This window comes from Lepidochelys kempii, chromosome 3 (genome assembly GCF_965140285.1).
Source record: "Lepidochelys kempii isolate rLepKem1 chromosome 3, rLepKem1.hap1, whole genome shotgun sequence".
In the NCBI taxonomy this organism is placed as follows: domain Eukaryota; kingdom Metazoa; phylum Chordata; order Testudines; family Cheloniidae; genus Lepidochelys; species Lepidochelys kempii.
Window position 1 is genome coordinate 167172508 of NC_136382.1, and position 27212 is coordinate 167199719.

The 27212-nt window shown below is 38.7% G+C and overlaps 1 protein-coding gene across 4 annotated transcripts in view; it reads right to left on the bottom strand.

Annotated features, from left to right (window-relative positions):
- Nucleotides 1-338: 338 nt before the first annotated feature.
- RPS6KC1 (ribosomal protein S6 kinase C1) overlaps nucleotides 339-27212 on the bottom strand; it is a 107412-nt gene continuing 80538 nt past the window's right edge. For 3 of the 4 annotated variants that reach the window (XM_073338927.2, XM_073338925.2, XM_073338928.2), the window contains 5 exons: nucleotides 20712-22298; nucleotides 20351-20440; nucleotides 6345-6427; nucleotides 5003-5098; nucleotides 340-1945 (listed from right to left, as the gene is read on the bottom strand). In XM_073338927.2, the coding sequence (XP_073195028.1) occupies nucleotides 1835-1945; nucleotides 5003-5098; nucleotides 6345-6427; nucleotides 20351-20440; nucleotides 20712-22298 (1967 nt within the window). In that variant the 3' untranslated portion in view covers nucleotides 340-1834. Of the gene's footprint in view, nucleotides 1946-5002; nucleotides 5099-6344; nucleotides 6428-20350; nucleotides 20441-20711; nucleotides 22299-27212 lie in introns of all 4 variants that reach the window. The other variant, XM_073338924.2, reaches the window with a different exon arrangement.

Here is a 27212-nt window from a genome sequence, read left to right on the forward strand (position 1 = left end):
AGGGCACTGCTGGAAGGAAGCTCTGCAACAGCTTGGTCTGAGCATTAGAGATTTCCTACCAGCTCGGCACAGGAAGTTGTTCCTGTGGCTCACCTGAGGGAGTTCCTGTTATGAAGCCAGAGGGTGGTAGGTTGAAATGCAATTTCTGAGAGTGATGTCATCTTGGACAGCACTCCATAGGCAATGATACTGGTGACCTGGTTACAACCTGCCCTGTTGTTGCAGCCCCTCTGCTGGAGTTCTGATCACAAGAAGGGAAAAAAAAAAAAAAAAAAAAGAGGTGAGTGGAATAATTTAAAAAGGAAAAAAAGTTTCCAGATTTCCTTTGTTTAAGTGAAGTATTTTCCTTTTCCACTTTATTTTAATACACAGACCTCGTGTCTAACAGATGGAGACTGTGCAGATGCACTTTTGGGAGTGCCCATAAAATATGTTGCTAAAATACAAATAGGAGCAAAAAAATATTTTTTTTAAATACAGTAATGATTGCTGAAGCCTCTCTTTCGCAAAGGGATTTGCCCTTTGTTCTCCGGATAAAACTAGGGTAAAGGGACATTTAAAAACAAATACAAATACATTATCTGTAAAAGAATCTGTCTATACTGTATTTATGTACACATCAGGAACATGGATTGGCATAGTTGGGGAGCTGCAATAAAAAAAAAGCAAAACTAAGGCAATAAATATTCTTCATTTCTTAGCTCCCTTCTCTCCATTCCCTCCCTCAGATCCCACTACTCACCAAACAGTTCAGCCAATTGTCTCAATCCAATTCCCACCCAGAGTTTGCTTAGTTGTTGCTCTCTCAGTTGGGACCGACAAGTCCCCTGGTTCTTCTGCACCTGGAAACAGATCATGAGAGTGGGCCAAGCCACTCATATTGTTGGGATCATTAAGAAGTAAGACTCCAGAGGATTAATCAGGAAGAAGAGTGTGGGCAATGGGGTCTTGAAGAGGGAGAGGTTAAGAGGAGAACACGCCAAGGAAGAGTTCATTAACTGAAACTGCGGTAGCTCCAATTAAGAGAGAAGAGTCTCATTTTTATATCCATACATTTATTTAGCATCATGTTTCCTTGGTCCTTATTCAGTTAGTAAAGCAGTATTTACCTGGCTGAGGAAAAACAACTTCCCTTTTTTGTAGTGACTTAAACATGAAACTCATCCAACGTTATGGAGAGAGAGTTCTGCACAGACATTGCTAACCGAGAAAGCACAATGCGGACAGCTCTTTCCACTATTTGAAATGATATGCAGCCACTTTCAAGACACATTCCACAGTATGATGCAACAGCTCTTATTTTTTTCCATGGATACATATTTTTGTTTTATAGGCCAAGTTTTGCATAAAGCACTTTTAGTATTTTGTTCTGCATATACCATTAATAAATTATTTGAGCCTTTCCCCCACAGTTGCATCTAGCACAGGGACATAGTCTGTTGACACTATAAAAGGCCCTACTTTCTGCTGTCGTGGACTAGGGAGTTATGCACTTCTGTCATCTGATGAAGCACCTGTAGTGAGGTCCTGTTTCTACTTAATTCATAAGCTGGCAGAGCTAGACATGCTTACCCAACAGTTTCAACACAGAGCACACCTTTGGTGAGAAGGTTTACATATAGCAGCCACTCGCAATAAAAATAAACTAGTACCCTGTCCATTCAGTGATTTGTGTTAAAAATATTTGCTTTTTGCATGGTTACTCCCATCTCCTTTATTCATATTGTCCAAGTGATTCAATACACCTTTAACGATGACAAGTCAGAGGTGCTTCTGTGCCAGAGAAATTCGTCCATCAGAAGACCTGAGCATATTCATAGAGCCATAGTTCCTTTCATCTCAAAAGATTTGCCCAATCTACAGGGGCAAAAAATGGATGAGATTTGATGTCTTCAACACCTGCAACTCCAGCACCAAGACGCTCCACAGGGTTAAACTGCAAAAGCTTAAAAACACAACATACAATTCAGTTAGTAAAAGTGAGTACTGCTTCTTAAAGAGTCACAGCAAGATCTAAGAGTAAGGTACAGCCTTTAACACCAAACATATATAAAGCTCAGCTCATTGAAGACCCCCTTATTGGACACGCTAAGAGAATGGCAGCCATGGATTGCATTGTAGAACTCTGTTGGTTGTATTTGGCCTATGGTCACTCTTTAGACACCTTGGCATTAACGTAATGCCACAGATGATGGCAACATAGAGGTTTCTTTAAGTTCCATGATTCTGTCTCTACTGCCCTAGAACACGGTACTGTTACGAATGGTTTTTATCTCCTGAAAAGAGTATTTCCACAAAATGATTATAACAAATAAGGGAGTCTACAGTGTTGTCATTAAATCCAAATTTAAAATTGAGATGTTGGAGAAAACTGGTGCAATAGTTTAATGGAAAACTGCTAAAACTAAACAGCTTCTTTGCTTGAGTTACAATCTCCAAACAAGACAGCATATTGAAAACAGGCTGTATCCATGTGGAAAGGAAAGCATAATATTTATCCCTACTGAGTTTAATGCAGAACGGTAACTTTAAAGGGAATGTTAAGGCAGAACTTCAAATAGTCTGATAAAGAGCCATGAAAAGAGTTTGTAGACTTGGAGATTGTTTTTATATTAAAAATACACAGTTCCAGGGCATAAATTTAGTTTTTGCCTTTCTTCAGAATATAAATTAATGACATAGTTTCTTCTCATACTTGTCATGAAGGGGTACTGTGAATTCTAATCTCAATGCATTCAAATGCCTACACCTGAGAATCAAAAAAAGCATAAACCCATAAGAATATTAATTTGTACATTTTAAGTTGATTCTGCTATTTAAAATAAGCTAACTTCATTCCCGAGACATAACTCGGGGAGCAAACTGCATTACTGGGAGAATTTACACAAGCCAGCAGACAAGCAGATGCAGTCACTGTCATGCTGCCTTCCCCTGAAACGTAACAAGCAACAGCAGGTGGGAAAGTAAGCACAACAAATTTTATGTTCTGAAGTTCTGTATTCCAGGACAAAAACTTTACTCTTGGAAAATAAATGCATCATAAGTTATACCAGATATCTTTTTTTCTTAAAAAATTTGTGCAAATGTTATTGGCCAGTGAAACTTGGAAGTATCTAAAGAAAAATCTTGAGGACAAAATACCAATTAAATATAAACTAAGAACCTTAGCTTATTTGTTTAACAAAACAAAACAAAAAAAAATAGAAAAAAAAATCTGTTTTCTCCTAAGTGAAGGACATGGTGTTGGCTAGATGAAGAAGGCAGTGAAGTTATCAGCACTGGAAGCTGTATGCCATGAGACAAAACTTGGTATGGTTTTCCATGTAGCTGCATACTGATCCCTGAAAGCTATTTTGTGATGTCCTGACCTGCGTAACCTGTTTGGGGGTGGAAGAGGAAAGCCACAATGACAAATTGCTAACCATGCCAAGAGACCCTTCCTTTTCCTGACAAGGCTTCCTCAACAATGAATGGTAGTTTCCTTGGATAGTCACACAACAGAGGTTTGATTTACTAGCCTATGGAGCCGAACCTCCATCCTATAAGTCACCAGACTGCACATGAGGACTTAACCTGAGCTATGACCCCAACAGATATGATCTTGTTATCAGTTTGAAGTTGCCTGAAAGTGAAGGCTATACTATATATCTGTGTGTCACTTCAAACTGTAAATGGTAGACACTCCGCTGTTTAGTAGATTTACAAGTGGACCAGACAAAAACACAAGTAAATTTACAACAGAGACCAATCCTTACACTGTCAGAGAGAATTGGACTACAGCACCTAGTAAGTCTCCAGCTCTATAAGCATACATGAGATATTTCCTTCACTGTGCATTGTTCATCTATTTCTCACACACTTTAGTAACATGACACCTGTGGGTGCAAGACTGGCACTGGAATTGGTTCCGTATTACAATATGACTGACTGACCATAAATCAGTGGCTTAGTAGAAAGATACAGAAGTCAGTCTGCCATTGGTTCCTTTAGATGGTCAAGTTTTAACTCTCTTTCCTTGGGTTTCAACTGTGTTCAAATCAAGACTGAGTTCCTAAGTGATGTGTAGCTTTTAAGCCAGATGCTCTTCATCCAAAGTCCAAACTACAAATCACCATATATAATTTACCCTGTGCAAATGGAGTCAGTCATACCTATGGTAGGTTCCCATGTTTTGTTTGAAATTAATGAACACGTAAGGAGGAGAGAAAGGAGAAGTGCATTCATTACAATTCTATGCTGTTCATGCATAAGCATATTTCAGCATCTTGTGTTATCAGTCATGACCACCTAACACGGAGAGCTAGAAAACAGCAAGTCTTGTCCTTTCCCTCAATGTTTAAAAAACTTTAATACAAGACACATCGACCTGGAAGGCTGTGTATTTTCTTTCAAGCCAGCACCCCTTTGCTTCAATCCTCTAATGGACGATGTATTAAAAATTATCTTTCTGTTGCAAAAGCCAGATTATTCACACTTTAAATTACACTTGTCTTCCATCCTTAAGGGATGCCTTGAAGTTCTCTTCCTTCATGGAGAGTAGTCACACATTTTCAACTATAGCAATGTCATAGGTATGGTTAAAATAACAGTAAGTTACGGATTATTTAGTGTCTGAAGGTAGCTTGCTATATTGGTATTGGTATTTTTGGATTGAATTAAAATGTTCATGGAAATACTTTGGATGGATTTAGGACAAAACTCCTAAAATGGTCGTATACCACAAGACAATTTTCAAAAGCACTCAGCATTGGCTTAATTTTTCTCCCTTTGAAGTCAATGTTAAACTCTTAGTCCTCTACTTAGAAGTCTGGCATCAGAAGTCAGAATTTCCAGATGTAACAATATATTCATGCAAAATTCATAAGCAATGACAAGAGGGCTGCCTACAACCCTGCAGTCAGCTTTTTATAGTTAGGTTATTTCACTGCTACAGCAGTTAGAAACGTTTGTATATATATATATGTATGCTTACGTATGTAAAATACATTCCCTGTTAAATTACCTGCTGAATGAGTGATCTGGCCTCTTTGGATACGTGATCTGGCATGTTCAAAGAAGCGTGAGTGTTTATTCCTGCTGGATGACACTCAGCCAGAGTCTGAAACAATCAATCAGGAACACTTCTTAACCAACATAATACAAAGATAGTATAGGTGCACACTGATGCAAACATTGTACTTAGAGCAATCCTCTGACGAATAAAAAGCAAACCTCAGAGTATAATATGAAGGTACTTGAAGTTCTCCTGGAACTATGTTTTTATAGGTTTCAGAGTAACAGCCGTGTTAGTCTGTATTCGCAAAAAGAAAAGGAGTACTTGTGGCTCCTTAGAGACTAACCAATTTATTTGAGCATAAGCTTTCGTGAGCTACATCCGATGAAGTGAGCTGTAGCTCACGAAAGCTTATGCTCAAATAAATTGGTTAGTCTCTAAGGTGCCACAAGCACTCCTTTTCTTTTTATGTTTTTATACAATTTATATTTTAAACCTCTTCCTCTCCCCCCAGACTTTATCTTTCTCCTACTTTTGGTCAATTGGATTCTTGGATTTTGTTCAAAATGAAACTGCTACGATTGTCCAAGTCCCCCAACAAATCTGATTTGGTCAGCTACTCATTTTTTAGAATACTGAGTAGTTTTCCCCAATAAGCAGTAATGTCTGTTTCTACCACCTGCTTCTGTATGGGCTAACTACATATCATCACTTAAGCACATTAACCTCATACATTATACTTTAAAATTATTGATCCTAGTATATGCATGCATTAGAACATATGCAGGAGAGATGTCAAACTGGGCCATATGAGAACAAGCAATAAGAGGGGAGGAGGTGAAATCCATTTTACTGACAGGGTGGTCAATCTATATAGAAATTGATTAAATAATCGACATTTCACTGCAGACCCAGCTCAAACCTGAATTCATGTCAGTACCACATATGTAGGTCTATACTGCTCCCTGGACTGATATCCAATAGCTTCAGCACTAACATTTGTACATAGTGTACAAATGCTGGACATATGCATTGAAAAAAGTAGGGAAGGATTATTAAAGAATAATCGTGGCTTTTTTATTATTATTATTATTATTATTATTAACCTCAAAATTGCAATATGGTAAATACAACTTTACCAAGTGTGTGTGCTGAAGCTTGAACAAGTTTGAATCCCTGAAAAACCTGCACTGTTCTTCTGATCCTGTGCAAGCCAGGCAAGTCTATGCAGCTCAGGTCTGAAGAACACAGACGAGGGGGAGATAGTAATAAAAGCATGCTCAGGCACAATTGCTTCTGGAAGGATGGTGCCTCCATGTTTGTTTGATTGCATACCTGCACCAGTGCCTACCTTTCCAGTGAGGAGTTCGAAGAGAATGGCACCTAGACTCCACCAATCACAAGCTTCCGTCTCTTCTAGAATAGCTCCAACCTCTGAACACAAGACATTTAGATTAAGATTGAAAAGTTAGTTTCACCTTCAAAATTAATATTGATTTACAAGGTGTCTATTTAATGCTGATTGCGCATACACTAAGCACTATAAAGCTTCCGTTATGCCTGCATGCTACTGAGCCCTTTAGCCACCTATCGTAGGCTGCATTTTTCGATGCAGATTTATTATTTCCTCATGACTTGCAAAGTACGGACAGTTTCAATACCAGTAGGCACATGGGCAAGGATTCCTCTCCACTGGACTGCAATGTTTCCTTGTACAACAAAATTTGTTTAGTGAATTTAGGACTGGTGAAAGGGGACCGATTAAACATTCTTAAAACTGAAATCCATTTCTCCATAAATTAGGTACAGTCCATCAGGGCTGGATTTAGGGGCAGGTGACCCAGGCAACCGCCTTAGCTGCTGGGCTTGGGGGGAGGGGGTGGCGGGGGCACTGAATTTGTCTTTATTCGCTTATATATGGCATGAATAAATACAGATTTACAGATCCTAGCATGCAAATTTATCTTCTTACATGACAGGGATAAATCATGCATGCAAATCGTGCATCAAAGTCATGAAATGAGCCACAAATTTGATAAAAAATAAGGTATTCAAAAGTTTAACAAATGGAGGGGTGGGCACCAAAGATGCTCCTCGCCTGGGGTGCCATTTGGTCTAGGGCCAGCCCTGCAGTCCAGGCATGACAGGACCACTGCAATATCTCAGTTCTGTTCTAGAAGGTGAAAGGATAGTTCAGTTATCTCATAACCAATCCTTGATCTTGGAGGTTGCCAAGGAGGATGCCACTTTAAGAGGAGGACACGAGTCCACTGGAAACTGGACTGAGACCATAAAATCATTTCATGGAATCATAGAAATGTAGGGCTGGAAGGAACCTCAAGAGGTCATCTAGTCCAGCCCACTGTGCTCATGCAGGATTTCACAGAGGCTATTCAACAGCCATTAGAATTTAGTAACTGAAAGTTGCTACCAACTGGACCAGATTCAAATCAACTACCTACCTACATGGTAAAAACTCCCATGCCTAATACCCACCAGCCATCCAGACTATTTCATTATTCTTTATGCTCAGGAGACAGCAGACACCAGAGAGCAGTGTGGCCTGTGTACACTCACATCATACGCAGTTGCACACCCATGGTGATAGCAAAAAGAAAGCACCTGTCCTTGACTGATTCAGGTTAAAAAACAAACAAACAAACCAAGCTGTCTGCTTTAAAACAGGAGGCATAATAGACTGCAGGAAAAAGAAAATCTTAATTTTGACTGTCAAAAATTCAATAGCTGCACTAAAATTGCTTTAGTGTCAAAATCCACCCCAGATTCCAAACACAGAGCATTGATTAGTATACAGTCACATGGCAGTTGCTATGAAACACATTATGCCAGGTTAGAAAAAACTACTGTGTATCGTTTTATGCAGATTAAAATGAAGATGGCAGAAAAAGAACTACAAATGCATCAGATTCCTGTAGCAGGGGAGAGCAGAACAGTGACTACAGCTCTCCACCTGACGCACAGAAACATTGAGAGCCCAATCCTGCAAGATGTGGAGTGACGAGCACTCCCACTCCCATTAGCTGCAATGCAACTTGAAGATGCTCAGCCCTTGCAGGACTCCCTTAATACAGCTCCTTTTTACATTCTCTAGTACCACACACACGGGGCAGTATTTCTTTAACTAACACACTATCTACACTAGAAAATTTACTAGGATAGTTAAAGCAATACAATCCTTGGTAGTAACAGACTCTGATGGGTTATTTGCAGAATCAAGCCCAGAATCAAGCTCTACCAGAGAACCTCAGAGCTATTTACAAGAGGTGGTTACGTATTAATTCACTCATTTTGCAGAAGGTCAAGCTGAAACAGAGATTGATTACGTGGCAAAGTGGGGACAAGAACCCAGTTCTTCCGACTCCAAGGCCTGAAGTCTAACCATTAGAAAACTGTCAAATTATAAATGGAGAGTTGTATCATTTCCAGTCTCTTACCTATGTGAGCCACAACATTCAGACACCAAATCCTTCTGTCGCTTTCATCCCCAAACACCATTAAAATGATATAATTAGGATAAATAGAAACAGCCGCCAAATACAAGGTTCAACTTGCACTGAGGGTTCTGGCAAGATTGTTCACGTGGTTTATAGAGTCTAAATGGTTAGTCACCAAAACCAAAATGTTAACTGTAAAAGCCACCTAGGTAAAGCATCCATAGGTACTAATCAACATTGAAATTAGCTTTACTTTCCTCCCATTCCACCACCACCCGTACCTCCTTAGGTGCTGCTTTGCCTTCCCACCCCCCACTGTTTTCACTTTCAAAATCAAAGTAAGATGTTTTCCTTAAAAAGTCATTGAAAATGCTACATATAAACAAATGCTGTTTACATTCCGTTACTTTGAGCAGGTCACATTACTTTTGATGCAATACATTGATAGTAATAAGTTCAGAATGTCATGTCAATATTACTGCATTTTTATCTCGACTACACTCATGGGAAAATTTAGAAAAAAGATTATGAAGAGCTTTCAAGTCATACACAGAAGCCAGCTAATGTAATACCACACAGTGCATATGCTTTTCAAAGCTTTAATATTGCACTAAATGTGAACCACAATATCTGCCCTCACTAAGAAAACATTTTCATCTCTATCCATCAGCAAAGTAATTTAGACAATAAATGGTAGTGCCTATAAGAACTAAGTGAATAACTTCGGCATATTTGTGCCAGTCCTTTATCAACCTTTAAATTGAGGACCCTATTCACATTCGGACACGGACACAGGTGCTAGTGTTTCCTAGGATTAACAGTATACAAGATCACAAGATCCTTTCAACTGGAAAAGATGACAGGGTGAACAAATCAGTAGTTCATCCAACCTTAATGTAACTTGACTAAAGGGAAAGAGCTGCTTTCTTTTCCACATAAACTATATCCACGGGACAGCCAGAATCAGGTAATGCAGCACAACAGTGCTAAATTCCTGCACAGAAATACTTTACCTGCAACACCTATTGCTAAGACAAGCTTTGTGAAATGCTAACCACTTTCACTCACAGACAGATGGTGCAGATAAACAGCTTCTGTGAAGAGGTTCAGTGCTATTCTTCTGATATAGTGGCTGGTCTTGACTGAAAGGCCTTCTTTCCTTCCTACCTCCCCCCAGTATTTATCTGAACATTTATATTATACATAGTGGTACCTTCCTTCCTGATATGCAGCTGATAGAGTTGTTTATTTATTTTCAATTTATTTTGCAAACATTCAAGCCAGTTCTAGAGTAGAAAGGGGAGCCCAAACTAATCTATTTTGGAACCAAATCCTTTACACAGTTATTAATATCGTAACCAAGATGCACTTTGCCTGTTGTCCTTTATAAAATGCATACAATAATGGTACAATACCTTACATTGAAATACCACTCTTCATGCTAAAAGATCTCAAAAAGTTTTATACAAAAAGGCACAGGAAAATTTTTTCTCCCAAATGCACCTGATCTGGAGCTGCCCATAAGATCTGTTGAGCAGTGCAGTGCTAGATTTTGGAACAAAAGATACTGGGTTCAGAGGCAGTCCAGTGGACTTGCAGTCACGATGCAATTTAGGCCAGGTCTCCTTGTCTTTCAATTACACCTGGAACAAAATTCAGTCAAGTTTTCCAGGAAAAACTAATTCCCAAAAGATGACATTTGAATTAGTTCAGGCAAAAGTCCTGAAGGTAGTACACATGAAAATAAGTTGATTTCTGAAAGTAAGTAGAGGCATTGCTTAACCTAATATTCAGAAGCTCTGGAGTTTTGTACTGAGAGGTTTCTCCTAAGCTTAAAAAAAAAAAAGATACCATTTGACTTTTGGTTGATTGATCATGATAATTATTTCAAGTTTTGAGGAGTCCTTTTCATCTATACTGCATTTCTAGTGGAAATATTGTAAACATCTAGTATAGTTTTTCTATTGGCCAGAAACCAAAACTCAGAACCCAAAACTCCAGTCTGAATTACCATCAGGTGCCACTGTGGTACCCAGCCAAATCCATTAAGGAGGACTGATGGGGGGTAGGAGGAATGGGGAGGGACAAGCTCAACCCCCTGAAAATGATAGACATGGTGTTTACCATTCTCTGCTGCCATGTATAGCCATTAGAGTTCAGACAATCTATTTGCCTTATAGTCCTAATTTAAAAGCTTTGCATTTTAATTTAGTATTATAAATGTAAAGGAGCATCTGCAAAGAACCAGATAAAAGGAACCAAAGCCAATTTACTCCACACAGATTCGGTCAGCCAAGATCTCATAAGATACAGTAACTAAATACCACATCACATAAGTGATTTGGTCATAATGCTTTCTCCTTTGCATTTAGGATCACACCAGTATATAAAAGTTCACACAGCAAGTGAATGGCAAAGCCAGAAATAGAACCCATGGAGTTTAGTCTCTCACTATAACCATTAGACCAACCCTCCCTTTGATTTCTAGGGGTCAATTATATTTTAATCTACTTTCTTAAACAATCTACTCCAAATGAAATGGCTAGACTACAGAACAGTAGTACTTAATATCAGCAACCTCACACTGAAAGTTAGATATACAGATACACAAGGCTTCAGGTAATTGGTAACATGGGGTGGGATATATTTGTCCAGCAAATAAACATCATGCCATAAAGACCAATGTTGCTGATATTTTTGACTTTTTAATATTGTGTGCTTCCAACCATCAGCCGCATGTTTCTTCCTTATAGAAAATTGTCTAAGAGAAGAAGAGACGCTGTCATTTCACATCTGGGAGCATGGATATCAACTTGTGGTATGAAGCAATTTGGGCTTTTTTTGGACTAAAATTTGTATCTACAAATCTTTTATTTGGGTAGGCTTTGTATAGTATACACTAAATACTGGTTTAGATCAAACCAAATATACTGATATACTTGTGTGCATCCATATACAGAGAATATAGCATGCACATGGGATCCTGATCACATCAAGTGTCTTGTGAAGTCATCAAAACATGAGGGTATGTGACTAGGACTGTATTTCCTTCACATATCCTACAAGAAAAATTGATGGAAATTATGTAGTTAGATCTCCTTGCTGTCTTGAAAATCTCAACTATGTATCTGTCTTTCTACACACTCAGCTTGTTCAAGATTCACTGTTCAAGATTCACTGTTAGAGGGAAAAAAGAGCAGGTGGGAGAAATGGGACTTCATAACTCATCTGTTCTCTCATTACCATTGCATTATCAGAGGGCTAGATTTCACAGCTGTGATATACCAATGAAAAAAATGCCATCCTTGTATGGTGGGGTGATATCTGAGGTGAATCATAAGTTTACATACTGCAATCCTGTTGCTAAAAAGTAGTATTGGATTTTCTTATTTGTTCAGAAAAGCCCATCACTTTTCATCTACAACGTTTCAATTGCGAAATCTAGACCTCTGGACTAGATATAGGGTGACCAGATGTCCCGATTTTATAGGGACAGTCCCAATTTTTGGGTCTTTTTCTTATAAAGGCTCCTATAACCCCCCACCCCCTGTCCCAATTTTTCACATTTGCTGCCTGGTCACCCTAAGTAGATAGGACTTTTCCCTTCTAACTAGCTGGGGGATTTGGATGTTTGACATATACAGTATGGCAAGGTGGATAAAAAAAAAAATCAATTATTTATTTTTTATTTAAATCAGATTTTTTTTTATTTTGTACTTTAAATTATAACAATAAGCTTTTATTTAAAAAAAAACTTGATTCAAATAAAACCTGAAATCATTATAAAATATAGTAAGGCCTAAATCTCTGAAAACCTTAAAATAAAAGGATAAATATTCTGAATCCAGGAGACTATCAAAAACTTTGAATTACAATTTATAAAGAAAGAATCAAACAAGGGGGAAAAAATCTTAACTTTTGAGGTCAAGCTTTATAAATATGGCACAATAGATCATATACTGTATTAAGGGCCTGATCCTGTGGGGGGCCCCAGGGGCTGCACTACTGGTGCAAGACACTGACTGGCAAAGTCATCACAGGCATTGGGGCCTGGCCTCTGATTCCAGGAAACACCATCGTGTATGACATCACTTGGTAGCAAAAAGGTGTGCCAAATCTACTGTAAAGGCTCGATTTAATTGTAAATTGACTTTTTAATGGTTATGTCAACCAGTAAGAATGTACCTTTCTTTAGAAAATACGTGAAGTTCAAATGGAAAAGTTGATTAAAATAGATTATTTAAATCGAGGCTTCCCACTTGGTGATTTAAATCATGATTTTAAATCGCCTTGATTTAAAAAGAAAAGGAGTACTTGTGGCACCTTAGAGACTAACCAATTTATTTGAGCATGAACTTTCGTGAGCTACAGCTCACTTCATCAGATGTAGCTTACGAAAGCTCATGCTCAAATAAATTGGTTAGTCTCTAAGGTGCCACAAGTACTCCTTTTCTTTTTGCGAATACAGACTAACACGGCTGTTACTCTGAAACTTGATTTAAAATAAATCAATACACCCTGCAGTATGGGGGGGTGGGGCACAAGATGCACATTCACGTGTTAAAGCCGTAGATTTTTTTCTGCTGCACTTTGCTTTAGAATTCAGAGATACAAAATATACCAAAACGACTTGTTTTTGCTTTCTCAACGAGACCTAATCTTGATCAGGTCTGGCTCCAGATGCTCTTGATATGGCTGCAGCCATTCATGTTTTGCCTTTTTCACAGATATAAACAAACAATGGCTAGGGTCTTTTAAAAGTTCCAGTTTTAGTTTTACAAACTTGTGGTTATCTATGTCCTACCAAGAGTGTAATACGATTACTGCATTATTTAAATGGAAATGACTCTTAGGCAAATCTAAGATCACAAAGTGGGCAAAAACTGTACTTAAATAACAGAAGGTGATCATTTGCATTTCAAAAAATTATCTATCTTGCTTTCCCCTCACTTTGACCAAAACATGTTGATTCACAGGTGTGTGTGTGTGTGTGTGTGTTTCTTTTTCAAACGTATTTATAGAGCAGAATAATGGCCCCCCTGCTAGCTTGGCATTTGCTCAAGTTTCTGTCCTTGTAAATTGAATCTGTTACTGGAATTTTTCCCCCCTCAAAATACCAAGGCACATTAACCAAGAGATAAAAAAGTTACTCTGCTGATATTATAAAGCATGGGGAGGGGGTGGATAATAGGCTGTGTGTTGGGGGGGGGTTGTTGTTTTTTGAACAAATATGCGATAAGAGTTCTCAGGGGGCACTGAGAGCAAAGGACTTTAAACAGAAGTGAATCATTGTCATCATGATCTGGTGACAACTTTACATTTTATTCAAACATCAGCAGCTTAGCACATTTTAAGACTATTTAGAAAACAAAAAATAATGTAAAAAGGGGATTGTAAGAAAACATTATGCATTTCAGAGTTAATGCAGTGAAAATTCTCATCTGTGGCCTTATAATTTGTTAGTTAAACACATTTGTTATTTATAGTTCATTAATCTTGGCCAAAAACAAATCCACATTTTTTACTCTTAATGGTGCTGAGTTTATGAGGAATGAATTATAAGTCATCGTCATTTCCCTTATAGTTCAAAGAAAGAAAAACTGACTTATCATGGGTGGACAGCAAAGATTTGGGTTGGCTATTAATCAAAGTATAATATAGGCACTACTTTTAAGTATCTGCAGATAGCTTTGTTATTGCATTATTTATTTCAGCCTGAACTTTATTAAAGTAGATCTACCAAGGAGCTAAGGGACTTTCCACTTTTAACCATATATACCATGCTAGAACGCTCTACAACTCACAAAGCTTGAAAGTACAGTTCTTGTTATGCAAATAATTACAACAAAGCTTTTCTCCACTCTGTAGATCTTATCTAAAGTAAGCCAAAGAAGGGTGCCAGGCAGACAACAGCATAAATCCATTAATGGTACAATGCCACCTGCTGGTCAACTGAAAGAAATGTACCTTCTTGCAAAAGATTTCTCTCAAAGAGGCTTTTAATGTATGCAAGATATAAAATTATATTGCTATTTTACAGAAAGTTGACTATGTTGTCACAAGGATATCCTGGGGAACTTTTTAAATCTTTGTTTTTTTCCATTTTCTCGCTGCTTTACCATTAGTAAGGAGTCTTTCCTTTTATTTTATATAAAATATATTGTTTTCCTGCCCTTTACATATATAATGCCCTATATATATAAAGGGCAGGAAAACAATATATTTTATACATACACAGTCACATTTCATCTCAGTTCTTGATGGGTTTGAGTGAGAGTGACAATTGCTTGTTTTTCATACTCTAAAGGCTGTGATGGCTGTTTCTATAATAGTGTTGGTTATTTTATTTAAAAAAATAGATACTGTTCTATACTCTGGTATTCAATAAGTTTTTAGAGTGATTTCTTAGGCCTTGATCCTGCAATGACCTCCACATGGAGGGAATTCTGCCCCTATAATGAGCCCCACTGAAGAGAGACTTTAATACTAAAATGCCATTTTCTTAAGCCATTCCAGTGAGTAGATTCTGGTATGCTAGTACATTGGTAAACAAAGAGCTTCTTACAACCAAAAAGATTAGTAGCAATTGGACGTTTAACATAGTGAATGCTGGTGAAAATGAGGTAGGATCCGAGGCTAAAATAGGGAAAGAACAAGTTAAAAATTACTTAGAAAAGTTAGAGGTCTTTAAGTCACCAGGGCCTGATGAAATACATCCTAGAATACTCAAGCTGACTGAGGAGATATCTGAGCCATTAGCAATTATCTTCAAAAAGTCATGGAAGATGGGAGAGATTATGGAGGACTAGAAAATGGGAAGTATAGTACCAATCTATAAAAAGGGGAATAACGACAACCTGGGGAATTACAGACCAGTCAGCTTAACTTCAGTACCCAGAAAGATAATGGAGCAAATAATTAAGCAATCAATTTGCAAACACCTAGAAGATAATAAGGTGATAAGTAACAATCAGCATGGATTTGTCAAGAACAAATCCTGTCAAACCAAGCTAGTAGCTTTCTTTGACAGGGTAACAAGTCTTGTGGATGCGGGGAGGGAGAGAGCAGTAGATGTGGTATATTTTAACTTCAGTAAAGCTTGTTACTGTCTCACATGACCATCTCAAACAAACTAAGGAAATACAACCTAGATGGAGCTTCTATAAAATGGGTGCATAACTAGTTGGAAAACCATTCGTAGAAAGTACTTATCAGTGGTTCACAGTCAAGCTGGAAGGGCATATCGAGTGGTGTCCCACAGGGATCAGTTCTGGGTCAGGTTCTGTACAATATCTTCATCAATTATTTAGATAATGGCATAGAGAGTATACTGATAAAGTTTGTGGATGGCATAGAGAGTATACTGATAAAGTTTGCAAGCCGGGAGTGCTTTGGCGAATAGGATTAAAATTTATAATGATCAGAACAAACTGGAGAAATGGTCTAAAGGAAATAGAATGAAATTCAATAAGGACAAATGCAAAGTATTCCACTTAGGAAGGAACAATCAGTTGCACACATACAAAATGGGAAATGACTGCCTAGGAAGGAGTACTGCGGAAAGGAATCCGGGGGTCCTAATGGATCACAAGCTAAATATGAGTCAACAGTGTAACACCGTTGCAAAAAAAGCAAACATCATGCTGGGATGTATTAGCAGGAGTGTTGTAAGCAAGACACAAGAAGTAACTATGCTCTACTCCATGCTGATTAGGCCTCAGCCGGCGTATTGTGTCCCGTTCTGGGCATCACATTTCAGGAAAGATGTGGACAAATTGGAGAAAATCCAGAGAAGAGCAACAAAAATGATTAAAGATCTAGAAAACATGACCTACGAGGGAAGATTGAAAAAATTTGGTTTGTTTAGTCTAGAGAAGAGAAGTCTGAGGGGGGACAGGATAACAGTTTTCAAATACATAAAAGGTTGTTACAAGGAGGAGAGAGAAAAGTTGTTGTCTTTAACCTCTGAAGATAGGACAAGAAACAATGGGCTTAAATTGCAGCAAGGGTGATTTAGGTTGAACATTAGGAAAAATTTCCTAACTGTCAGGGTAATTGAGCACTGGAATAAATTGACTAGGGAGGTTGTGGAATCTCCGTCATTAGAGATTTTTAAGAGCAAGTTAGAAAAACACCTATCAGGGATGGTCTAGATAATACTTAGTTCTTCCATGAGTGAAGGGGACTGAACTAGAAGACCTCTTGAGGTCCCTTCCAGTCCTACACTTCTATGATTCTATGACTATTATGAAGGACCCACACAGTCAGGGAAATTGGCTGACTATAAATGTGGAAATAATCAAAGTAAACCTACTGAATCAACAGAGATTCTGTCTCTCATCTCTTTCAGTTCTAGCAATCTCCAGAGTTACTTGTAACCACAGGAGTTGAAATATTTTTTAGACTTTTTACATAGTCTGATTTTAAGTTGTTGATATCTTGTTACATGTTAAACTTTCAGATCAATTTTCTGCCATTTCTGTTGATGAAACCATGTCCAAAATTAATACAAATAAAGAATTGCATCTCAAGAATAAGTAATTTGTATAGTATCTATAACAACAGAATCTTGAGGGCAATGTTTTAATATAAGATCTCTCTGTAGAATGCAATGTGTAACTGAAGCAAGTAACTTAAAAGAACAGTTTCTCACAATGTAGTGGAGTACAAGTAGTATTTTAAAATAGACTATCCTAAGAAGCGGGGAATATGCTGTCATGATAGAGCAGAGACATGGGTCCTCAATAGAATGAAGATCGCTCAAGCACCATCTATCTCCCCATAATCTTGGAGTGTTCCTGGACCTGAAGGACGTAGACTGAAATTAGCTGTCTAATGATGAGCAAGTGGCTTGGAGCATGATTAAAAAGTGGGAGCTCTAAGGACCAAGTCTGAACTGCGTGACATTGGTTATTTCTAGGTACAACTATGAGACTGCTACTCAAAATAAAATGTTCCTCCACTCAAAGCAACACTCTCTTGTTAAGTTACTGAAAACATTTACAATATATGAAGTATTAATTTCCAAAACAATACATTAATGCATTGTTACATTTTGCACAGAAAATATTAATATTCAGGAAGCGTGGAAGCTAAGAATCCTACAGCAACATTAACTCAGTCAACTTGCACATATATAATATTTACACATGAAGACCCCTATCCTGTAACTGGAGAGATATGTGCAGACACATACTTGCACCCATGCAGTGTTCCAGTGAGGCTCCACGAATGCAAAGGTCTGCCCACACTGATCCAAATTGCAGGACTGGAGGCTTAGCCAAAACAACTCCAGATCGGTACTACCAACGTTCACTGAAGCAGAGTTAATGATGGTGCAGAAAGCCTTAACTCTTGCATTTTGTGATTTTTAAATGTTATTCCAACTGCTTGGTCAACACTACATTACTGCAGGGTGGGGTTGGTTGTTTAGAGCTTACAGGGGCAGAGAAGGCCTCCAATCGTGTAGTCATTAAAATGGGTACAGTTACGATTTGAAGTTCACACCTCATTAAGGCAATATCATGGGAAAGGATGAGTTTCCATCTTTGCTACCACTACTGTTCTGTTGAAGAAAGCTTCCTGCAAGGCTGGGCTACCAAGGCAGCAGCACATTGTTTGCACTGTGATGGATGCACCTTGGCAACAGAAAGTTGGGTTTTTTTCACCTTTAAAAAGTGAAAGAAATTGCTTGAACTCTAAAATGAGGGGATCTGTAGCAGTGGCGCCCGTTCAGATATTTCTTGCTGGGACAAATTCCACTCCTGCTCCCCCCAGCAGGGACCTCACTTGTCCTTTCCCTGCACAGACCCCAGGTCTCCCTCAGCCAGAGAGGGTATGTCTTCAGAAAGGGTATGTTAAACGCCTGTGGCTAACCCACGTCAGTTGACTTGAGCTTGCCGGGCTTAGGCCGCAGGGCTGTAAAATTGTGGTGCAGATATTTGGGTTCAGGTGGGAGCTCTGGGATCCTTTCCCTACTTGTGGTCCCACAGCTCAAGCCCCAGCCCAAACCCAAATATTTACACTGCAATTTTACAGCCCCACGGCCCAAGCCCTGTGAGCCAGAGTCAGCAGACACGGGCCAGCTGCGGGTGTTTAACTGCAGCGTAGACATACTCAGAGTCTCCCTTCTCTCTTAGCCATACAGTGCATGAGCCAGTGCCGCCGGCCGAGTTCTCGGCTGACTCCCCTGCACTCTGCCCCACAGGAACAGGCTCCTTATGTGCCCTCTCACAACACCATCTGGCCTGACTACCCCTCCATCTGGATGGAGGAGCAGCCTGGCCAAATTTGAGTAGCAATGTGACTCCGTGCACGCGGTCGCAATGCCACTCACTGAAATTTGGCCCAGTCATCACTCAGTCTGGCTGGGTCAAATTTCAGCGGCATTGGAACCATGCAGCCAAACCAATGTTCCAGGCTACTCTGGCAGTAGCCAGACTGATTTAGCACGAGACCAGTGCTTAAAAGTGCTCAGGAAAGCCCCCCCGCCCCAGCTCCGTGGCCTATGGAACTTTGACCAAGTGCAAAAACCTTCGGAGGAGGCATTTGCCCCCTCCCACAGCAACCCCAATTGGCACCAGAGATCTGGAGGTTTTCCTGTTCCTGAGGTTAAGGTAGTGAGGTGTTTTGTGTTGTCTGAAAATATAAAGAAGTATCTGGCTGTGATTCAGAGACATTCATAATCTTCCTCCTGTAAACTGGCCCAGCACCACCTTCAGTGCAAGTCAGGTTGGGCAGAGACAAAGTGCAATGTCACAGTGTGGGGTCCGAATTCAAGTTTTAGCAGCTGCCAATGGACCATATTCTACTGTCTATTCACACTGTGTAGCCCCTTACTCCATTTGATTTTAAGGGGACTAACTCACAGAATGAAGTGGTGCTCAATGCTAAGTTCTGAAGCCATCTTTTAAATTGTTTATAAACTATTATTCAACCAATCTTTATCAAGCGTGGTCACTGACTATGTACATGCCTTAGTTATGGACCACCTGCATGCCAAGTTTCAAAGTTCAACCTGTGTGTGAATTCAGCAGGAAGTGTACAGGGCATTCTAAATTTTAAAGCAAGGAAGTTTTCCCCTTCACAAAGAGTCAAACAGTTGAATAGATTTTGCTCAAACTTCCCAAACAGTTCATCTGTGGACAGAACTCACAAATGAAAAATCTCAGCCACTAAAATAATTTGAAGTTTTTGTTGTATGTTTCTAAGCTAGTTTATAACCTCTTGTTTTCAAAATTTCATAAGTGAAACTATTTAGCCATCTCATTTTTGCCAGGCATTACCACTTGACCACTACATAAAATTAGCAGTTTTCAGGTTGAAGCACAGCATTTACCAGAAGAGCTAAGATGCATATTTTATCCCATTGGGTTTAATAGAAATGGTTCTAAGAAAACATACCTATCTCTAAATTATTTCCAGTTTTGCTCATCGTAGGTGCCTCACATATTTGTATGTTTATTACAGTTTTATATTTAAAGCTGTTGTAAGATTTATGTTTCTCTTATTATTGTACATTTGTTAAGTTTGTATTTTTAAAATCTTTTTGTGGCATCTTCAGTCTGAACTGCTCTTTTTTCTTTAATTGCCCTTTTCAGGGATCAGGCATGCCCTCACTGAAACTGGAAATATCCTAAGGAAAACAAAATGTTTCCTAAAAAACAAGAAGTTCAGTGCAGTAACCTTTTATAGAGGAGCTACATAACACATCAAACTACAGGTCAGTTGAACAGTGGAATAGTTACCAGCTCTCTCAGATTCTACGATAGTCAGAAAAAATCCTAATCAGATATTGCATGAACTTGAGGTCCCAAAGAGAAGTATGTTATATAGACTCCCTGAGAAAATGAAAACTGCTAATCTGTTTTCCAAGTGAAACATTTTAGGTGATTGCTCTAACCTGGGGCACAGTACATTCTCTCCATGGCATCGTTGTCACAGGAATCTTCAACCTCACTCCACCTGCTAAAATACGTTAGCTGAATGTGTCCTAAAAACAAAACGACAGGAGAAATCAAAACATTTTTCCCTTCCATTTTCTACAGAAGTGAACTGTAATTACTCCTTTTGTAGCTAAAAACAGTATCATTAAGAATAATGGCATCATTAAGTACTAGAAGCTATTACTGGGGGTGAATTTGCTGCACTGATAATGAAGCTCTAGACAGGAAATGAAGATACTAATTACAAGATAAAACGCCTACCCAGTTAATTGGAAGCAACAGCGAATAAAAAGAAATGCATTTGCAAAAGTTCCTGACCTCTATCATTCAATAAGATGTTGTTTGGGTTCAAATCGCGGCACACAATTCCTTCTCTATGTAAAGCATCAAGAGCTACAACCATTTCAGCTGCCCATCTTTGAATGCAACCCTCTGGGATGTAAAATCTGGAGGTTAGTGCTAGTCTTTTGTCAAGGTCCTGAAAAATTTGATGTATCTCCTTCTCTCCTTCTAGTGCTATTTCACTCTTGCCCTCCACTGCTGACTCTTTGCTTTCTGCTTTTGGTAAGACAGCAGGGTTTGTTTTCTCTTTACCAAAGTCTTCCATTTGATCAGAAAATAGCAACACTGCTTGATTTCTTACAATGCCTCCATCTAAACTATATTCTTTAGCACCTGAAAGTGGGTTAGAAATAAATAAGAAATTTTCTTCTGTGCTTGTTGCATTTAATGATGAGGAAGAAATTACTCCGAGTCCTTGAAACTGAGCCACATCTTCTGAACTAGCCAGGTCAGTGTCAGATGTAAATAGCGTCCTGACAATTTCCTGAGTGACATCATATTGTCCTTCTGATTCCTTGCTAGAAGGATGGCCCAATTCTGGTACCACATGATTTAACTTTTGATCAAGTGCTTTGCATTGCTCTGTACTATTATTTAATTGTAAGACATCAGGGGTTTCTAACAGTTTGCTTTCCAAGATGTTTACATCAGTCTTTGTAAACTTTTTTGGCCTAACCACCGGCACTTCTTCCAGTTTCTCAGAGACACCAGGTAAATTTATCAGAAGATCGGGCCTTCCTTCATCAGCACTACTTACATCATCAAAAGCAGCATCCTTAAAAGAAATTACAGGCACAGAGTCATTGGAACCCCGGCTTATTGTGTCCTGGGCTCTAAAGCCCACCTTTCTTTCCATTGTTTCAAAGCTCCTGTCATGATCGGGTGCAGAAAAAAATGGCTTTAAAGATTCTGATTTTAAGCTATACAATTTATCTCCAAAATCAAGCCCCAGAAGTTCACTGGTGCTGTCTTTACTGTCTATTCTGAAGAATTCCATAGGGCTGTGCTTGGATTTACTTAATGAGTCTGATATCCTAGTAGGACTAAGTACTTCCGGGTCAGCATCTTCAGTGAAAAACTTTAGCTCCCGAGAGGTGATCTGAGAGCTGAGGCTATCATTGCCAACTAAAGTATGTGCCTGTAAGCATCCTAACTCTTTGGTTTTAAGATCTTCTCCCTCTGGTTTCGGCACAGGTTCCTCATTTAAAGAGCCAGGATCAATTTTTTCTTGCCCATATTCATTGCATAATGTTAAATAACTAGTAGTGCATTCTTCTTCTGAACTTGACCCAGAATCTGTCCATTTGGGAGAACCTTCTTGGCCATCTTCCTGGTTACTACTCTCATCTTGAGAACTTGGTGTAAGGCTGCTCTTCAGAGGTATAACTCTCAGCATGTTCCCCCCATTGCTTCCTTTGGAGTCAACACTACTGCTGATTTCTGTAGGGCTAGGGGTTGGCAGCTGCAGGTGAATTTTAGTAGAACTTTTGAGTTCATGGATTTCAAAGCTTTCTTCAGGGCTTCTGTTTAAGAATTTACTGATGTAAGACCACAGTCTGCCTCCTACGAAGGAAGAAAAAGAAAAATCACAATTTAACTCAGAACTAAAACACTGTTTCATTATGAGATATAAAATACACAAGTCACCAGGGCAAATTACTTCCTTATGCCAATTAGAGGAGGTTAGAACTGCTATTTCAATAGAGAATAGCTAGAGGGACCCTATCGACTTAACTCATAGTTCAAACAAATTTATTAATACATTCATGTTAGTAGCAGCATCTTAGATTATTAAAATAGAAAGAATGTTTAAAATCCTACAGAATGGTCTCTAACCAAGTGGTTCCAGAATTACAACTGCTCTACCATTTCAGGACATATCAAGAATCAGCGAAAATAAGGTTCCCTGCAACCATTCTGCATTTCCTGAGATGCTTCTGAATCGCAGCTCCAATCTTCTATGTGACATCAGGGGAGGGAAAAAAGGAGGGATGGAATAAAGGAGGAATTATTACCAAGTTCTAGGTTTTCCCCTCTTCAATTTTGTGGGTATTAGTGCCCCTCTGCTCCCTATTAGTAGGATACAAATACAGATATTTCTTTTCTTGCTTTTTGAAGGTATCTTATTAGTCTATTAAATCAGGATTGTTTCTCCCCCTGCCCTCCCAAGTTAAGATTTCTTCCCTAATACCTTGCTATATTATGCAATTTTTTTTTTGCTGGTGGCTGGGGGGAGGATTTTAATCAATACACTTCAGTAACAGATATCAGAATCTGTGGCTAAAGAGGAAGGAATAAGACAGAGCATCTGTCTCTGTCCCAACCCAAGCCTAGTTCTCTCATCTCTGAAAAGTTCAGTAAAGTTACAGCACTAAATGTAACCACTGTATTGGCTGCAGTTAAACTTTGGAAATAATAAAATTGGATGGTTACTCTTGAAAATCTTGAAAATTCTATTAATGCTTGTTATAAACAATTACAGATCATGGGTACAAAGCAGGAGGTTGCACAAAATGAAATTAGAAGATAGTAGAATAATAGAAGATTAGCATTGGAAGAGACCTCAGGAGGTCACCTAGTCCAACCCACTGCTTAAAGCAAGACCAATCCCAACTAAATCATCCCAGCCAGGGCTTTGTTAAGCCAGGCCTTAAAAAGCTCTAAGGTTGGAGATTCCACCATCTCCCTAGGTAACCCATTCCAGTGCTTCATCACCCTCCTAGTGAAACAGTTTTTCCTAATATCCAGCCTAGACCTCCCCCACTGCAACTTGAGACTATTGCTCCTTGTTCTGTCATCTGCCACCACTGAGAACAGCCTAGCTCCATCCTCTTTGGAACCCCCCTTCAGGTAGTTGAAGGCTGCTATCAAATCCCCCCCACACTCTTCTTTTCTGCAGACTAAATAAGACCAGTTCCCTCAGCCTCTCCTCATAAGTCATGTGTCCCAGCCCCCTAGTCATTTTCTTTGCCCTCTCCTGGACTCTCTCCAATTTGTTCTATTGTGCTTGCTTGGTCCTAAGAACTTGACCTCAAGCAGGCAGAGAGAGGTCCTAGAAAACTTTCAAGGAGGAAAAAAATGCGAATTCAATAAGTTCCCTTTCAAAATAACAGAGTTTACTGAAATTCCTGAAAGTATGTTTGATTGAACAAGATCTTCAGTAGCTACAATGAAGCTAACTGTATCAAACAAAAAAAAATATTAATAGAAAATTCTAACAGTTTGGAAACTGATAGTAAGGAGGACAATCTGGATCTATTCACATACATGCTCTCAACCTACAAGTTGTAAACAGGTGTCAGGGTGTCACCACCTTGACATTCCCATATAATTAAATGTGACGGTCCCAGCTACATGGGCAGGAAAACTTCGAGGGGGTCCTGATATAGAAAACACTGAGAATCAATCATTGTTTATATCATAATTTTAGATCCTGATTTTAAGATATTCATGGTTATCACGAATACATGTCTGTATTTAAATGAGTCATATGGAATGTTATCTCATTTTATTGTATTATGTAAAAGTTTTAGAGTTGGTCAAATTTTGGGAGGGTTGCAAAAGATTGATGCTTTGTCCACCATTTACCGCTCCCCCACACAAAGAATTCAAAACAAAAATGTTTTAAACAATTTGTTAAAACATATAGTTTCAAATTTTCAGTTCTGAGTTCCCCACTGCCACCATCTCTCTCTCTCTCTCTCTCACTTCAGCAGTAGCAGAGGAAAGTGGGGTTGGGGGACCACTCTCCCCTCTTTACCTGTCCCCGCACACTTTTTTCCCCACAACTGGAAAAAAAGACGGAGCAAAAGTGAATGTGGGGTTTTTATTCCACAATTCTGAATGAAAATTTCAAAAATAATTTATTTTTATTAGGTTTTGTTGAAATCATATTTTTTAAATGCTAAAAATTTGGCAAAATAATTCTGACCAGCTCATTCATTTACATATAATGGAAATATTAAAGGTTTGCCTGTACCAATTAATAAAACTTCATTTGACAACACTCCCCTAACCCATCCATAAATATAGACCCTAGAACTTCTTGCACATGAGTGGACTGTCATGGAGCTCCCAGATGAGAGCAGCAGTCCACTGACACTTAAGAGGTGGCAGAATGTGGGCTTAGCTTTTATACACCATTGAGGTCGGAAGAAACCCCCTGTCTAAGAGATGTCGTTGGGGCATAGGAGCTGTACTATCAGGGAACCAGAGGTGGCATGGGGACCCTGGGCATCCATATGCAGCATTTTGCCCACTTCTCTGGCTACAGAATCCACAAGTGCCAAGCCAGTCCCCATTCTCATATCTTCCTGATTCCCTTCAGAAATATATCAAGGAAAATCAACAGTGGGATAAGAGAACTTTCAAGGAGTTTTTTATCCCCACATCCTCCTCCCTAGCTATTTCTGCTAGTAGGGTAACCCAGGGCATTATTGTTTCTTTATGTTTCACATACATTTGATCCTATCAATGTCAAAAAAGACTCTCAAGTCACTATGTAACGGTTTAAAAAGAGAATAGCGCATGCCGGTTTTAAAGGTTTTTATTTCTGGCTTTTTAACAGAGAATCCAATTCCCTTAGTCCTAGTAGGCATCTAAAGATGGTCAGTAGGTCAGCTTCCAATTATTATACTTAAGATCAATGAAAATAATCAAATTTACACTATTATTCTGACACTAGTGAAAACAGTTTAATGGCCATACTGCCTACCCTTCAATAATTACTCCCAGTATAAACCTTCCTCTTTTTAAAAGCTTAAGAGAAAAAAGTTTATGATTCAATACTTACTTGTAGTAGGAAACGATAAAAAACTGTTGCTTATTGCTTTCTGATTTACAGTTAATTGCAACTAAATGAAAAACCATTTGATTAATGTCCAAATTAATATATATAGCTGTTTATGTAGAAGTATTTCAAGAGCGGCCTCCTGGTCAAGTGGAAATATGTAAATAAATGCTGTTCAATAATTTTGCTCAATACTGAAAAACAACAATTTTATTCCCTTCTGAAAATGCCCACTCCAGGGTCAAACAAGAGCAATATTTGTTTCTGGGTATATAATTATGTTTTTATGAGTGACACACAAATAATCTCCCCCTCCTCTCACCATGTGTTGGGTAAAATCAAGAAAACCCATTAGTAAGCCATGCTAATATTGTATCAGGAATCTATAAAAGCTAAAATTACAGAAGTCAGTCCATGCAAGCAGGCTTCAGTCACTTTGTCAAATATTGTCTAACATACTAAATAACGGTAAAAAGTATCACTGCAAAACTGAACTTTATTCATCTTTAATAGAATCACAGGAAACTAGCATCAATGCCACCAAATTTCCTTTCTAATCTAACCTAATCTTTCTACCACAAGGTTGCCAGTCATTCTATACATTTTATAGTATAAATACATCAACACTAATGTACTAAAACATATTTGTACCAAGGAATATATGAAGTGTTTCCTATGTGCAATGTGGAAGAGTTAATATTGCTGCAGAAATCTTCCAAGTGACACCTACTTGAAATCTAGTTTATTTAAAAAAAAAAAAAAAAAAGTAATTTGACTTTTGACATTTCTAGCAAACGCTGGCCTTTTTTTTTTTTTTAATTACATAAGGCCAAATCACTTCAATCAGGATAGGAGAAGTTCATTTTTACTATTTTTTTTTTTTTAATACTTACCTTATACAAAAATCCACCTTTTGGATTACACAAACCATGGATGAGCATTCCAGAAGGAATTTAAGAAAGTTAAGTTCGCCTGAAAAGCAGGATATCAGAACGCAAGTGGAAACCCAGCCATACTGATTGCTACCAGGAACCACTACAGTATTAACTGAAATAAAGTGCATTCCAAGTAAATTTTACTTTAATCAAGTACTAGTGTCACAGCAAAAAAATAATATTTGACTCTTATATAGAGCTAGGAGGCATTTTTCAGCTGAAACTTCTTTCTGCCAGAAAATGCAGATCTGGTCAACCAAAACATTTCGTGAATTCGTGTCGATGTCAGCAAATTGTTTCACTCTGGAATTTTTTTTTTTCCTAGAAATGTCAAAAGATGAATGCCCTGATCACTGGGCTACAGGTTACTTTGATGGGTCTCTTTCTCAAATTTCATCTGCTGAAACCATTATGCTTTGGATAAGTAGGTAAATATTTATTAATCCAGAGGGAGAGAGAATCACTCTATAGCCCAATGGTTAGGGAGGTGGGGTACCCACATTTTAGCCCTTGCTCCAATTAGTTTTCAATTATTTATACAAAAGTAGCACATTTCCTCCACATATCTCTGTAGTGAGGCGGTGTGGTACCCATCCCACCACCACACCAAGGGAAGAACCTCCCCAGACACCAAAGTGGGCGGAGCCAGTGGATCCTGTGCCCTCCCCCCAGAGGTCAAGGCGCAGGACAGGAAGTAGAAAAGCCCAACCCCGGAGCTCAGTTGGGCAGCAGCAGCTGGAGAGGCCAGACACC